Here is a 15055-nt window from a genome sequence, read left to right as displayed (position 1 = left end):
CATAACATTCTAAAGTGCTCACATACTCTGGCCTTCATAAACAATTGTTTTTGCATTAACAAATGGAAGGAGGCACATTATAACTCTAAACTCAATTGTGCATTACAGATGCGGTCACATCTTGCTATCTCATCATCTACAGAGAGAAACTGCCTCTCAATCACACAAAAATACACATAATGATGGATTTACAGGCGTCAGAGAGGATTGTCAAAATACAGTATTTCACTGGAACTTGGTCTTCATTATACTGATTTCTGTTTCTCTTTTTGATTTACTGAAGTATTTATTTATGGACAGTGTGAACTGTCATTTATTAATGTATTCTGCTAATAATGGTTGTTAGATCACTGTCATTTTTGCTACAATTTCACATGTCAGGAAATAAAATAAAAGTATATACCTATAAATGACACAACATGCTGTGGTGGAGGTTGTTGTTTTTTATGAAAACCCTAATAGACATTATAAGATATGACCAGGCAGATAAAGGGGTAAAAAACAAAAACAAAAAAACAATAGTAGTAAATAATATATACAAATAATATCAATAATACTAATATTAATGATATAATATACTAATATGTTAATTAATGAAAATAAACCATCATTAAAAAGGTTATTTATAACACCATTATATAGAACTTTCAAAGCATGGTTCTTTATGCAACCGTATAAAAAGGGTTCTATTTAACACCAAAAAAGGTTGTGCTATTCCCTAACAGAAAAAACACACATGAATTTTACATGTTTTCCACATGTGATCACATGTAGACAACATGTGCAACATAATAGAGCACATGTGGCAATCATGTTACCAACATGTGGGACATGTTTTCCACATGTTATAATAGGTTTTAACATGTGGATCACATGTTACATGTAAAAAATACTGTGCATTTTAAGCTTGTACTCTGGTATTATGTTGACTTTTAGTTTGTTCCCATTTCCTGTTTCCCATCTGTCACAAATCAAGGCACAGATGGATGGTAAACGGAGGAACAGGGTTTATTGAACAGTGTTGAATGGTGAGAAAAGGGAAGGTGATAGTGACTAGTCCAACTGGGTAAACTGGCAGATGAGTGGGTGACTGAATGGCTGGAGACTGATACTGGAATCCGGAGACAGGGAGGACTACAATGGGGAACACAGGAGGAACGTCAGAGGTTCTGGAAATAGAGTAGACACAGGTTAGCGAATAGAGAGTCTGTGTAGTTTTCAGTGTGGTGAACTGTAGACCGGACACCAAAGCACTAAAGTGAAGGTGGCTTCATGCTGAGAAGGATTAGAGAGTGCAGGTGATCAGTACTGCAGCGATTGGGATCGGGTGAGATTAGGAACAGGTGATGGTGATGATGGAGGTGGCTGTGAAGGTGATTCCCTGACACCATCCTGTGGTTGCAGTCCCTAGTAGCTTTCTTTTTTTTTGACCCACTAACTTGACTGTTAACCTCCTACATATGACAAAGGTCCCTTCCACTTGGAGGTATCCAGGCTGCAGCAACATATGGCATTCTCTGGCAGGCCCATGCTTTTTATGCTGGAGAACTGTACAGAATATTTATGTGAAACTGACAGGATTAAGTTTAATATATTGCTTATTCTGCTTTCAAAGTAAAAACAGTTTCACAGAGATGCATTGCAGAACACACACCAGTATCAAAGCAAAACTAATCCATCATTCAGAATGCTGAACACCGTGTGCATTATATTGATGCCAAAATTCTGAATCAAAAAAAACAATTCGAAACACCGTATGCTGGCAATACCTGATGGACAAATTGTGCAACGAAAGCACAGCAATAACATGAATGTAACGACACCAACAAGATGTTTTCATGAAAATTTAATCTACTTAAATGTCAAATCATTAAATGCCGTTAAATATGGATTGTATACAATTTGTGTTCTTTTATTTTGTAGTGCTTGTTTTGAGTGTTTCAAGTTAATCGGGCCAATGAGTTTCAATATGTTACTCTGCTTTCATTATACATAGAAGTGTCGGTCATTACTAAACCCCTCAATATTTGTGTGTTGTCAAACTTGATGACCGATGAAATGTCCTATAGACGTATTGCAGATGAGCAAACACTCTAAAAAAAACACATCTTGCAGATGTAAATGCAGACGTCAAATAGACGTCTCTGTGACGTAACATCAAACAAAAGTAAGAGAAAGGACTCCACACTAAGTCAAACTGCTTGTCTTTTTTCCAGCTGCTCTTTTTCTGCTTGTATGAGCACAGAAAACTTTAGAAATTTATGGTTTACATAAAAAGTAATGAAATGAGATACACATGCATTATAAGAAATTAAAATTTAAATTGGACAAAATACAAAAATCATAAGGAAGCATAATGATTTGAAATATATTTTAAACAAAATGGTATATAATATATTATTCATTTGGGAACAACCCATGCGAATGGAGGGCAGTGATACGGCTTCTCTCCAGTGTGGATCCTCTCATGTATTCTCAGATATTCTGACCGTTTGAATCTCTTGTCACAGTGTGAACACTGGTAAGGTTTTTCTCCAGTGTGAGTGCTCTGGTGAAGCTTCAGTTCAGCATCTCTAACAAAAGTCTTCCCACACTCGAAGCACATATGATCCTTCACACCACTGTGTCTTTTCTGATGTAATTTTAAACTACTTATTTGACCAAAACTCCTTCCACAAAAACAACACACATAAGGCTTCTCCTTTGTATGAACTTTCAGGTGGTCCTTAAGGGCATCCGCCCTAAAAAAATCCTTACCACAGTGATCACAGTTAAATGGTCTTTCTCCAGAATGAGAAAGCAGATGTGATTTAAAAGTGCATGACTTTCTGAAACTCTTCCCACACTGATCACACATGTACGGCTTTTCTCCGGTGTGGATTTTCATGTGATCATTAAGGGCTCCTTTTTTTGTGAAACTCTTCCCACACTGATCACATGTGTGCGGTTTCTCTCCAGTGTGGATTTGTATGTGATCTTTAAGGGCTCCTTTCTTTGTGAATCTTTTTCCACATTGATCACATGTGTGTGGTTTCTCTCCAGTGTGGATTTTCATGTGATCCTCAAGGGCTCCTCTTTTCGTAAAACTCTTCACACAGTGATCACATGTGTGCAGATTCTCTCCAGTGTGGATCTTCATGTGATCCCTAAGGGTTCCTTTTAATGTGAAACTCTTCCCACATTGATCACACATGAATGGTTTTTCTCCATTATGAACTCTCATGTGAAGTTCAAAACATTGCTTGTTTAGAAAACTCTTTCCACATTGAATGCAGGTAAAAAATGTACTGGCTGTTCCTTTCAATAAAAAATTACTTGTAGTCTGCCAACAACTCAAAGATTTTTCTTCAATTTTGACATGATGTTTCTCCTCCACTTCACTCCGTTCTTCACTCTCTGCATTCTCTTCCATCAGGTCTAAAATGAAAGTAAGAAAGGTTTCATTTTCAGCAAATCATAAAAACCAAATTTAACTTCTCGTTTATATGAACTTTGTTCAGTATTTAGTTATTTGCTGTTTTTATAAGAAATGTGGTTTATCACAGACTATGAGAAAATAAATGCAGTTAGATATATATCTTATAAAAATCAAAAGTAGTGATCACGTAATTTATATTGGTCTGTTGTACCAATGAAAGGAGCTTTGAGTAGCAATTAAAGCATGATCTGAACTCATCAGCATAATGAATGTGGTGAAAAGCGGAACTACTGACGTAGAAATAAAGAGCTCTGTAGTGATACTCCTAAATCAAGCCTTACAGCATCATCAGTACAGATATCACTTTATTTTAAGTGTTCCCAGACAGCACACGTACATCTGCAAGATGTCTGGAAAGCATCTCTTGTGTACAAACATCTGATAGACGTCTTTCAGATGTCAGTTTTACATACATTCTAAATCATAAACATCTTAAAGACATCTTCTAAATGTCTATTTGACATCTGAACAAAAAAAAAAAGACGTCTTGGAGATGTAAATGCAGACATCAAATAAAGATCTCCATGATGTACGTGTGCTATCAGGGTTTGTAGTAGAAACAGATTATTTGACTCTAGATACATGCTGAAACTATAAAACTGTTCTATATTATTACTCACAATCTGATATGAATAAACATTTTTTATATTTGTGAGTAATGTCTGAAACTCTGAAACAACAAATACAAATGACACTCATCTCTACAGTAGTTCTTCCAGCTTCCTTTCTGCGTGATCCCATTTTATTAACCACAACAGGTAAATAACTTACATACAGCAGCATAATATATTACATCAAACTCAATCATATAAATTTCAATATTCAATATTGAACATTTAATATAACTATAAGTCAATAAAACCATTAAAAAAAGCACTAATTTCATGTTTCGGAATGATAATATTCTTACTTCATATTTATTTATATATTTATTTATTTATGCTTATTATTTTTTTTTTCTGGAGGAAGACAGAGGAGAATAACAAACAGTGCTTACCCGATGAAAACAATACAGCTTCCACTGCTTCTTTTGAGGTTTTATTAGAAACGAATTTGTGCATTACCGCCACCGACTGGTATGAGTGTGCATCAGAATAACATCGTTTCCCTTCCCTTTTTATACCTTCTCAATTCATTTGGTTATTTTAGATATTGAAAAATAAATAGGAGGTATTTTGAATATCTACTAGCTCGAACTGCATTTATTTTTTCTAGCACAAAAGAACTCAAAGTACAAAATAAATAAGAAGAAATGAATGAGAATTGGTTTGTGTATTTTTTTTACTATTTATTTTTTTTTTTTTTCTATGTTTGTATGATTTTTTTGTTGATTGTTTTTTTGTTTGATGTTTGATGAGGACACAGTATCGCACTTATCTGTTCTGGATCTAAAGATGAACCACACTGTTATTTCAAACCTTTTGGTTTTTGGATGACTGAGTTAAGAAGATAACCTTCCCACAAGGTAGGCAGCTATATGACTTCTCTCAAGTATGCATCTTCTCATGTATTTTCTGATATTATGACTGACTGAATGTCAGCACTCCTGAAAACTCCTCACGTTGGTTGTATTGATGGAAGTAAGAGGGAGAGGGAGAGTTTTCAGGAGTTTTGATATTACTGCACCGAGGTCGAAGTGCTTGCAAAGTGCTCTTCCGCAATGTGTTATTGTTATATTTTTTTTTGTTTTAGTTTTTTGTCATTTTTTTATTTTGTCACATTTTATTTTGTGTTGTAACTACTCATGTAACCATCTTTAAATAAGGAAAACATGGAAGTGTTTGGTAGCTTCTAAATTCATCCCTGTTTGGATCCTAAGGAATGAATGGTGCTAAGCTAAACGCTAACATAGTGGCGCCACGCGCCGCTATAGCGATTGAGTGCATGCACTGAGACAAGATAGGTACGTATCAACTCGTCTAAGTTAAGGGAAGAACATAGTGGAATATGGAAAAACGGTGGTGTTTTCCTTTAAAACCACTGGTCTTGAAAATCACTGTGACAACTGTGAACGATTTTTCTTTGTGTTGTCGCCTCTTGCAACAGGTTAGGGCAGATTTAAAGGGATAGCTGCGGACGTGTGATGCTGCTGACATAAAGAATGCATGCGCTGTGCCTTGTTTACAAGCAGAGGAAAGCACATGCATGCGTCGTGTTACTTTCGATAATGGCGGTAGATGGTAACTCGAGGGAAAAGAATTGTTGAATGAAGCCGTTATTTTTGTTTTCTGCATACCAAAAGTATTCTCGTAGCTTCATAAAATTATGGGTTGAACCACTGAAGTCACATGGAATGTTTTGACGATGTTTTTGAGGTCTCAGATTTTATCCAAAATTTCTTAATTTCTGTTCCAAAGATGAACGAAGGTCTCACGGGTTTGAAACAACATGAGGGTGAGTAATTATTAATGACAGAATTTTCATTTTTGGGGGAACTATCACTCTAAAATAGATTTTATTGCATTATTGGGTCATGTTTGGTGAGGACCTACTGTCACATTTTAATGTGCTGGATCTGAAGGTGAACTACTTAAGGCTATTTTGGTTGGGTTTTAAGTATAAATTGGGTCTGCATACAGTGTGCGTGATGAAAATTTTGTCATTAAAATAATATGATAATGTAGTAAAGATTGTTTTGTTTTTTTCTGTAATAATCTGCTGCTCCAGGTTGTTACAATAGTATTGTTGTTGTTTCAAAGTAGGAACAACTACTGTGATTTCAAACATTTCTTTTTCGTATGACTAAGTAAAGATGATAAATGACAGAAACTTTTCCCACATTGAATGCAGTGATACGGCTGCTCTCCAGTGTGGATCCTCTCATGTTTTTTCACATAATCTGACCATCTGAATCTCTTGTCACAGTATGAACACTTGTAAGGTTTGTCTCCGGTGTGGGTCCTCTCATGTAATTTCAGATATTCTGACCATTTAAATATCTTGTTACATTTTGAACACTTGTAAGGTTTTTCCTCACTGTGCACTCTCTGGTGCTTTTTCAGGTCAGCATCTCTAAGTACAGTACGGATCAAACTCCTCGTACCTGAAATGTTAGAAACAATACAGCGAGTTTAAATCAGTCAGTCACCAGAGGGCGCTATAGACAAGATTTGAAATCTAGTGCACGTGATGTCTTTGACACTGTCACATGCCTTACTTTGCTGGAGTGAGTATTAGAAAAGTCATATGCTTTCTTGAAATCTTGTGGCCCACCTGACTGTGGCTGTATATTTCGGGTGATTTCCACACACAACAGATGGGTGTTGAAAGCTGTCAGCATGTATAAATGTCTCATGGCCCTGCTGAAAAAAAAACAAAAAACAATAGAATCCAACACAATGGTTTTCACTTCAAATACCATTACAAACACGTTGGATAATTTAAAGACTGTTTTTCAAAATAAACGATTTGAAAAAGGGAATATTTAAAACAACAACTAAAAGTACAGTAAGTATTGTCAGTCGGACACCAGAGGGCCAATGTAAACAAGATGTAAAAATCAAGCCCATTCCTCCAGTGTTTAGTACTGTCATGTACCTTATTTTTTGTTGTTTGTTAAATTAGTTAGCTACAATAATTATCTCAATACATAAGCCATTTGTTAAAACAGATCAGTATATTGAGTTTAAATTCATGTTTATTTACAACATAAATACAGTTACAGCCAGCCATCAGAACTTTATCCATTATCCTGCAGTTATATTCCATTAAAGCTCTACCCACATGAAGAGCAGTGATACGGCTTCTCTCCAGTGTGACTCCTGTCATGTGTTTTCAGACATGATGACCAACTGAATTTCTTGTCACAGTGTGAACACTTGTGAGCTCTGGTGCAGTTTCAATTCAGCTTTTGTAATAAAATTCTTCCCACAATCAAAGCACATGATTCTTCACACCGTTGTGCCTTTTCTGATGTAATTTTAAAGCTGAGTAAAACTCCTTTCACACAATGAACACTTGTAAGGCTTCTCCTTTGTATAATCTTTCAGGTGAACCTTCAGGGATACTGCCCTAATAAATGTTTTACTGCACTGATATACCGTCTAATGAGAATGCAGATGTGATACTGTCATTCTGTTACATCTGTTTAAAAAGAAAAAAAAAAAAAGAAAAAAAATTCACAGTACACTCTCATTGGATTTTTTATTATTATTATTTTTTTTTTTTTGTCATGTTTATAATTAAATAAATGTACCTTTATTTAAATTGTCTGTTGTTGAAATGCTGAAGGAGCACCAGAGGGAGATACAGACCACATTTAAAGTCTAGTGGTGCTGTTCTCAGCTCTGGCATTCTAGGTCCACTTTCTTGCTCCAATCCTAATCAAACATACCTGAACAAGCGAATCAAGGTCTTTAGTGAGTTTGATCAAGTTTGCAGATGAACTCTGTAGAAAAGTGGATCCGATGGCCAGAGTTAAAGGAACCGTCTTTAAAAAAATAAATAAAAATAGGCTCATTTTACAACTCCCCTAGAGCTAAACAGGGTTTTCGAATCCATTCAGCTGGTCTCCGGGTCTGACGGTAGCACTATTAGCTTAGCTTAGCATAGATCATTGAATCTGATTAGACCGTTAGCATCTCGCTCAAAAATGACCAAAGAGTTTTATATTTTTCCTATTTAAAACATAAATCTTCTGTAGGTACATCGTATACTAAGACTGACGGAAAATGAAAAGTTGTGATTTTCTAGGCCGATATGGTTAGGAACTATACTCTCATTCCGGCGTAATAATCAAGGAACTTTGCTACCGTACCATGGGTGCAGCAGGCGCAATGATATTACGCAGCACCTGAAAATAGTCCCAGCAACTCTGCAACTACACAAACTTTTTTTTTTTTTTTTTTTTTTTTTTTTTGCAACTACACAAACTAGCTGGGCAATATTTTCAGGCACTGCGTAATATCACTTGGACTTGGCAACGCTGATTGATGCAATAGAGGAGAGCAGGCATTTTTTTTCGAAATTCAGCGTTTCAATCACTCGACTCTGATGCGATACTTCAAAATGCAGATAAAAGCAGGGTGATGGAAACCAAGCTACTGTGACACACTACCTGCTCTTTTCGAAATTAGTCAAGATGAGATGCACTGTGGTCATAGCCAGTCACATGTGGTACAGGTGGTGTATGCTGTGGAAGAGCTATGGTAAGCTGACTTAACAGTTCTTACTCACAGGAACCTGGCCTTGATGTCAACTGAGGTGAGACACAAGACAACAAACAAACAGTTTCCATGATGTGCTGGGCATTGTTTAACAGACAGTGGGAGTAAGACTTTGAACATTAACCTCAACAGAGCTACTGTTCAACATTATTAGATTTCTATCTCTTTGATGTACAGGAAATAGTGGCCAACCAGAACCCAAAGTGACAGAAAATCTCTAGATAGTGTGAATGAGGAGGAATAGACATGAATTGAAATTAGCTATCCAATAGACAGCTTTTATGAAACTTTGCTGATATTTAATCTACAGGTTTTGTTAGAATGTTTATCATACCCTGTCTAAAAATAAATGAATATAACCTGTGTGTGGACTCTGTGGATGTGATTTCTGATATGCATGTAATAAAAAATATTCTGTTGATCAATTATGGATTTATAAAATCTATTTTTTTCTTGCTTAGAGGAAATTGACAGGAAGAAGATGTAGATTACATGTACAAACCACAAAGTAGAACGAGTAATGTTTCCATACAGCACAAAGAGGTCACAGTCTTCATCCTGTTTGTTTCTATGAAAGACATAATTATCTGATGTACATATAGATACTGTGAAGAGATTTCAAAGATATGTTGATTGTAGCTGAACTGTGAGGAGCAGGGTAATTTTCACCAGAAAATGTATATTCCTTAATAACAAGCATCAAGAATTGGCTTCTGTATGGTCGTCTTGTTCGTAAATATTTATTTTTCTGTCACTGGTTTTTGCTTTCAAGTGTTTTCAGCTAGTTTTATTAAGAAACACATTCTATCTATTTTGAAATTTTCAATATCAGTAAAGGGTGATGCAAAATGATGGTAAAAAAAAACAGTCAAAAAGGAAATAAGGACCATGTCAGTGATGGAGGGAGATTATGTTACTTTAAACACTAATGTTACTGAAGTACTGAGAATCGACCAGATACTGTGGATGTTTCAAGTTAAGAATTCTGAAAACCGAATAGCGGAAATCAATAAGTGGAACATTGATAGTAATGTGATATTTGGAGACAGACTGCAGATGGAAAGTCAAACTGGATCTCTGACCAGAACTGAACACACTGGACTTTATTTACATTTATGCATTTAGCAGACGCTTTTATCCAAAGCGACTTACAGTGCATTTAGGCTAACATTTTTTTACCTAACGTGTTCCCTGAGAATCAAACCCACAACCTTTTGCGCTGCTAACGCAATGCTCTACCACTGAGCCACAAGAACTTCATAAACTAATGATTATCAACACCAGAGGGATGTCACACATGAGTTTCTCTGTTTGTGTCTGTTTTGTGTCTATGGTGAGTAAAATGGTTCAGTGTTTAATGACTGATAGATCAAAAACATTCTACAACATCATTGTCTTTTAGGACTCAATTACTGCACATTTATTACTGTTTTCTCTTTGTTTATTATAGATATTATTCAGCTGTCACAACTTATTCCACTGAAACTAGCTGGTGTAGTGATATTAATGGTTATGGCTTTGGCTGTGGGAGTGATATACCTTCACCGCAGGATCTGCAAACACGCAAGATCAGACTGAAAGTATTTCAATAAATGATACGAGACTTTCCGGGACAAAATCAAGTTTTATAAAGATGTGCTTGAATTAATGTATCAGAATCAGAATATATATTTTATTAGTATTACAGTACATCTGAATATCAATATTAAAACTTCAGACTTGTGAGGAAGAGGCTCATTACAGTTTAACATTTTGTTTTTACCAGAGTTGGGTAAGTTACTTTAAAAAGTAGTTAATTACTAATTACATTTTCTAATTACTCAGACTGAAAAGTAACTTAAAGGGTTACTCCACCCCAAAATGAAAATTTTGTCATTAATCACTTACCCAAATGTCGTTCCAAACCCATAAAAGCTTCGGTTGTCTTCAGAACACAATTTAAGATATTTTAAGCTGTAAGCATTAATCTTTTTTTAAAGCTATAACTACCATATTTCATACACACTGACATACTGTACATGTAGCCTATACAACATTAGCAGCCACTAATACTAATTTTGTCCACAAAAAACAACATGATTTTGTATTGTCATTCATGCACATATGCTTTGTCTGTATTACCACACAGTTCATAAACAACATTCTGATATTTTAAAAACTAAATTCTTAGTTTTTAGCACATTATAAACATCGACATCTAAGATACAGACTGTAACATTCACCATGCTGCAGTGTAAACATTCAAATTACTTTATATTGTATGAAAATCTCATATTTTTATTATATGAATATGCAAAATATTTACATCCTCATTTCGTTCGACATTTAGCCTATATGCATAAGTTGCCTATTTAAATATGAATGCATATCATATTTCAGCATACTTTACTCGCTTTCATTTCAGTTTGGCAAGATAGTTTAGGAAAAATCCAACTAGTAAAATGCATTTAAGTTTATGTAAAAAATAAAATGTTAACTAATGTAAGTAAGAATAAATTACAGAAATTATCTCCTCCGCTGAATAAAGCCACGTCAGTTCTCACTGTTCCTCTGAGGTAAATTCCAACCTATTCCTCAAGTATTCTCCCAAAAACAATGACAAGTAGATGAATCTTGATTTATTTATTTATTTTTATTTATTTTGTGTATTTAGGTGATGAGGGCGTTTTCGCGCAGATTTGTTTGCACATAATGAGCTCTGAGAGGGAAAAGACTGTAGCTCGCTTTGCTTCATATGGATAACATAATCAGAGAATATTTTTTTTTGATTTGAATTGATTGAGCTCAGGTGTGGCTGCACATAATGAGCTCAGACGGATCAGTACTGTGTGTCAAGTATTCGCAGAGTTTTGGTTTGTTTTTTTGTGACGCATTTCCGAAAGAAGTTCACGGAGACCAAAACAGCAGAAAGCGCACCCAGTATACCATTTATAGACTCTATCATTGATTTTAGTCTTTTCTGTATCTGTATACAAAAAAAAAAAAAAAATATATATATATTTATATATATATATATATATATATATATATATATATATATGTATATTGCCATTCAGAAATTTGGGATCAGTACGTTTATGAAAAGAAAATATAAAAGAAGTTTTTTTTCATCAAGGCTGAATTTGTTTAATCAAAAATACAGAAGATAAAAAAAAAACACAATTTTGTTAAATATTACTGCAATTTAAAATAACGGTTTTAGATTTTAATATACTTTTAAATATAATTTATTCCTGTGAAACAAAGCTGAATTTTCAGCATCATTACTCCAATTACTTCCATTATTTCTATGCTTATTTATGATTTATAAATGTTGGAAATAGTTGTGCTGCTTAATATTTTTTGGGGGGGACTTGTGATTACTTTTTTTCAGGATTCATTAATAAATAAAAAGTAAAAAAAAAAACAGTATTTATTTTTTAAGACAACATTGTTTTAAACAGTGTTTGTTCAAAATATAAATTTTGTGTTACAAAAGTTTGGGGTCAGTAAATTGTTTATTTATTTATTTTTTAAAAAAAAGAAAGAAATACTTTTATTCAGCAAGAATGTGTTAAATGGATAAAAAGTGATAAATAGGTATATTGTTAGAAAATATTACTATTTTGATGGATGCTATTCTTTGTATCCTTTTATTCATCAAAAAATAAAAAAAAGAAGTATAACAGGTTCCAAAAAATATTAAGAAGCACAACATTTTGGATGCTATTCTTTGTATCCTTTGCAAACAATATACTTGCTCTTATGAACGTTTTTTTTTTATGTTAATTACATTGTGCGAGCTGTCTCTTTAATACTGCGTGGTTTATATACATGTTGCTGCTGATTAGGCTGACATTTTTGTCACACTCACCAAACAAGAGAAAGCATCTCAAACCTTGTTGCACACCTTTTCCAGGAAACAGGTCTTTCAAACCGGAAACCGTAGCAAAATGGTGCACACCGGTTTGAGCTTGAACTTCCCCCTGGAGTAATGGTGCTGAAAATTCAGCGCTGCATCACAGAAATAAATTATATTTTAAAGGGGTCATATGATGTTGCTAAAAAGCAGATTATTTTGTGTATTTGGTGTAATGAAATTTGTTCATGTGGTTTAAGGTTCAAAAAACACATTATTTTCCACATAATGTACATTATTGTTTCTCCTCTATGCCCCGCCTTCTGAAACGCATCGATTTTACAAAGCTCTGAAAAGCGAGGTGTGCTCTGATTGGCCAGCTATCCAGTGCGTTGTGATTGGCCATAATGTTTCAAGCGTCTGATGGAAACATCACCAAAACAAAAATCATTTCTACATTTGTGATCTGAGAAATGACAAACAAGTGCTACTCTACACTGCTCAAAACTCACGTTTGAATCAGCAGTGACAAATCTTTACATATGAAAACAGGCTTACATACTGTGAGTCAGAAGCAGCAGACTGTCCCTTGAGTTCAAAACGGCCCCGCGGCTTGAGTGAGCGGCAACTAGTGCCTATAACGAGGAATGGCCTGCGGATTCGATGAAGGAGCGGCCGGGGGTTGCGGCAACCACACGTGACAACCCCGGGCTGGACCCCGCTTTGTCCACAGTGAAAGCCAATCCGGCAGCACGAAGTTGATGTATTTCCTCGCATTGCATTGCATGGATCAGCTCTAGGCGTGACAAGGCCAAACAAAGTCATTTCACTTTCACAATGAAACACACAGCTTCGCCACGAAATGGTGCCGGCGGCAACAGAGAGAATAAAAGGTAAATGAGTTGCAACTTCCATAACTTACGTTGCTGTCTTGTTTCAACGTTAAACTGACGCTTCGTGCTGGAAATCGCAATCTGCTTTTGTGAACGGTAAACTCCGCCTACTTTGATTTGATTGACCATCTCAGTTATTGTGACATTGATGTTAGATCGCTGAGGCAGAGCAGGCTGAAAATATAACTTTTAAAGTTTTTTTGTCATCCTAACAAGAGTGCTACGTAATGGAGTGCAGCAGATCAGTGCAATAATGGTGTCTATGTGTCTAGTGTCTATGGTGCTTATATACGGCCCTGCAGGCAGCACATCCTGTTTTGATGTCAAAGGAAATAGCATAGGAACGCATATTGCTTTAATTAGACATCATAAATGATGATCATATCATGAGGTATGTGTAATGCTTTAATACACTCAAAATCTTCTCACACTGATCCAAATGTTTGTGTTTGTAGATCTGACATCAGAACAGCTAATCATACATAGCCTACTGCCTTCAGATGGGAGATCTGCCACAGGTTAGTAAACAGTTCATCTGAACACGACTGATAATTATTCTTTCTTCTTTCTTTCAGAAGTCAGACAACATCGGTGCATTGTGTTTTTTATTTACAGAAAAGAACCTACTTATATGAGTCCTTCATTCAGGAATCAGATTACACTGGTTTCCCTGAATGGTTTTGATTCAATGAAAAGAACCGGCTTGTAAGAATCATTCACATGCTGAGTCAAACTGCACTGGTCCCACTAGACAGTATTTCGAAAAAGAATTTAGTATTTAGAAAAATAATTAAAACCATGCTGACTGACACAAGTCCTGTATAAACAACCCTAATGGTCTTCAGAGAGTTCATTCACTGCCTTCACAAAAAGACTATTGTACTTCATTGTTTTTATGCTCCAGTTTCACTTTATATAAAGCAGATGTTTTGTGTAGTTGCAGGGAAATAACAACCATAACACACCATTTGTTTGTGCAGCCCTATAAAGGTCATTTAGTGCAGATGTCATCCACTGTGACCATTGTACCTCCTTGCAGCTGCTTGTTGCTGAGAGGAAATCACATCACATGTCAGTTTCCGCTCTTCTGTAATTAAGGTCAACGCATTGCTCTAAGCTGCAGTTTGTACAGTAGAAAATCCAAAAAAAGGGCAAAGGCCAGACATTTTCAGAGTGTTTACAGGAAGTGACTTGTAGTTAAAAGTGAGCCTGTCACATGTAGTTATGTGACATTATAAAACAGGAATCAAGAGTTGTTTTTTTTATTATTATTATTACTCTGGAATAAGTAACATAGCCAAGGCTCACATTAAAAAAAAAAACTCAAGACAAAAATAATGTTAGAATTTTAAGAAGCATTCCATATGTTTATTTTATGGAAAGTAATAAAGTGCTTTATGTTCCATTAATCAATAACACAATTGAAGCATCTTTAGCTAGTCTAGACAGAGCATTAGTGAACCACAGAAATACTATTATTTGAATGTGTTCAGGTTTATCACATTAACAAATTGAATTGGTTTTTTCAGTGGCATTTTTGCAGATTAGGTCCAATATATTGAGTTTTTAGACTGAGGAGGAAGTTTTGAGTGATATATAGTATGCTGTATTTCAAAAGATCAAGGAGAAAAAAGATTTTTCATAATTTCACAACTTCACATCAATTATTAATTTAGGCTTT

The 15055-nt window shown here is 35.1% G+C and overlaps 1 protein-coding gene across 4 annotated transcripts; it reads right to left on the bottom strand.

Moving 5' to 3' along the window:
* Window positions 1-560: 560 nt before the first annotated feature.
* On the bottom strand, window positions 561-13851 carry LOC109112664 (gastrula zinc finger protein XlCGF49.1-like). 4 transcript variants are annotated; one of them, XM_042712345.1, is made up of 5 exons: window positions 13404-13851; window positions 12497-12636; window positions 6692-6780; window positions 2758-3417; window positions 564-1169 (listed from the first exon to the last, which is right to left on the bottom strand). In XM_042712345.1, the coding sequence occupies exons 2-5, from the start codon at window positions 12511-12513 to the stop codon at window positions 1135-1137; spliced, it is 801 nt and encodes a 266-aa protein (XP_042568279.1). In that variant the 5' UTR covers window positions 12514-12636; window positions 13404-13851; the 3' UTR covers window positions 564-1134. The 4 variants fall into 4 exon arrangements, with proteins under 4 accessions (XP_042568276.1, XP_042568277.1, XP_042568278.1 ...); XM_042712342.1 differs by having other exon boundaries at window positions 561-3417; window positions 13404-13848; XM_042712343.1 differs by lacking the exon at window positions 12497-12636 and having other exon boundaries at window positions 561-3417; window positions 13404-13843.
* Between the last annotated feature and the right edge of the window lie 1204 nt (window positions 13852-15055).

The sequence above is a fragment of the Cyprinus carpio genome, chromosome A22 (genome assembly GCF_018340385.1).
Source record: "Cyprinus carpio isolate SPL01 chromosome A22, ASM1834038v1, whole genome shotgun sequence".
NCBI classification, from domain to species: domain Eukaryota; kingdom Metazoa; phylum Chordata; class Actinopteri; order Cypriniformes; family Cyprinidae; genus Cyprinus; species Cyprinus carpio.
This window is presented reverse-complemented; position numbering and strand designations above follow the sequence as displayed.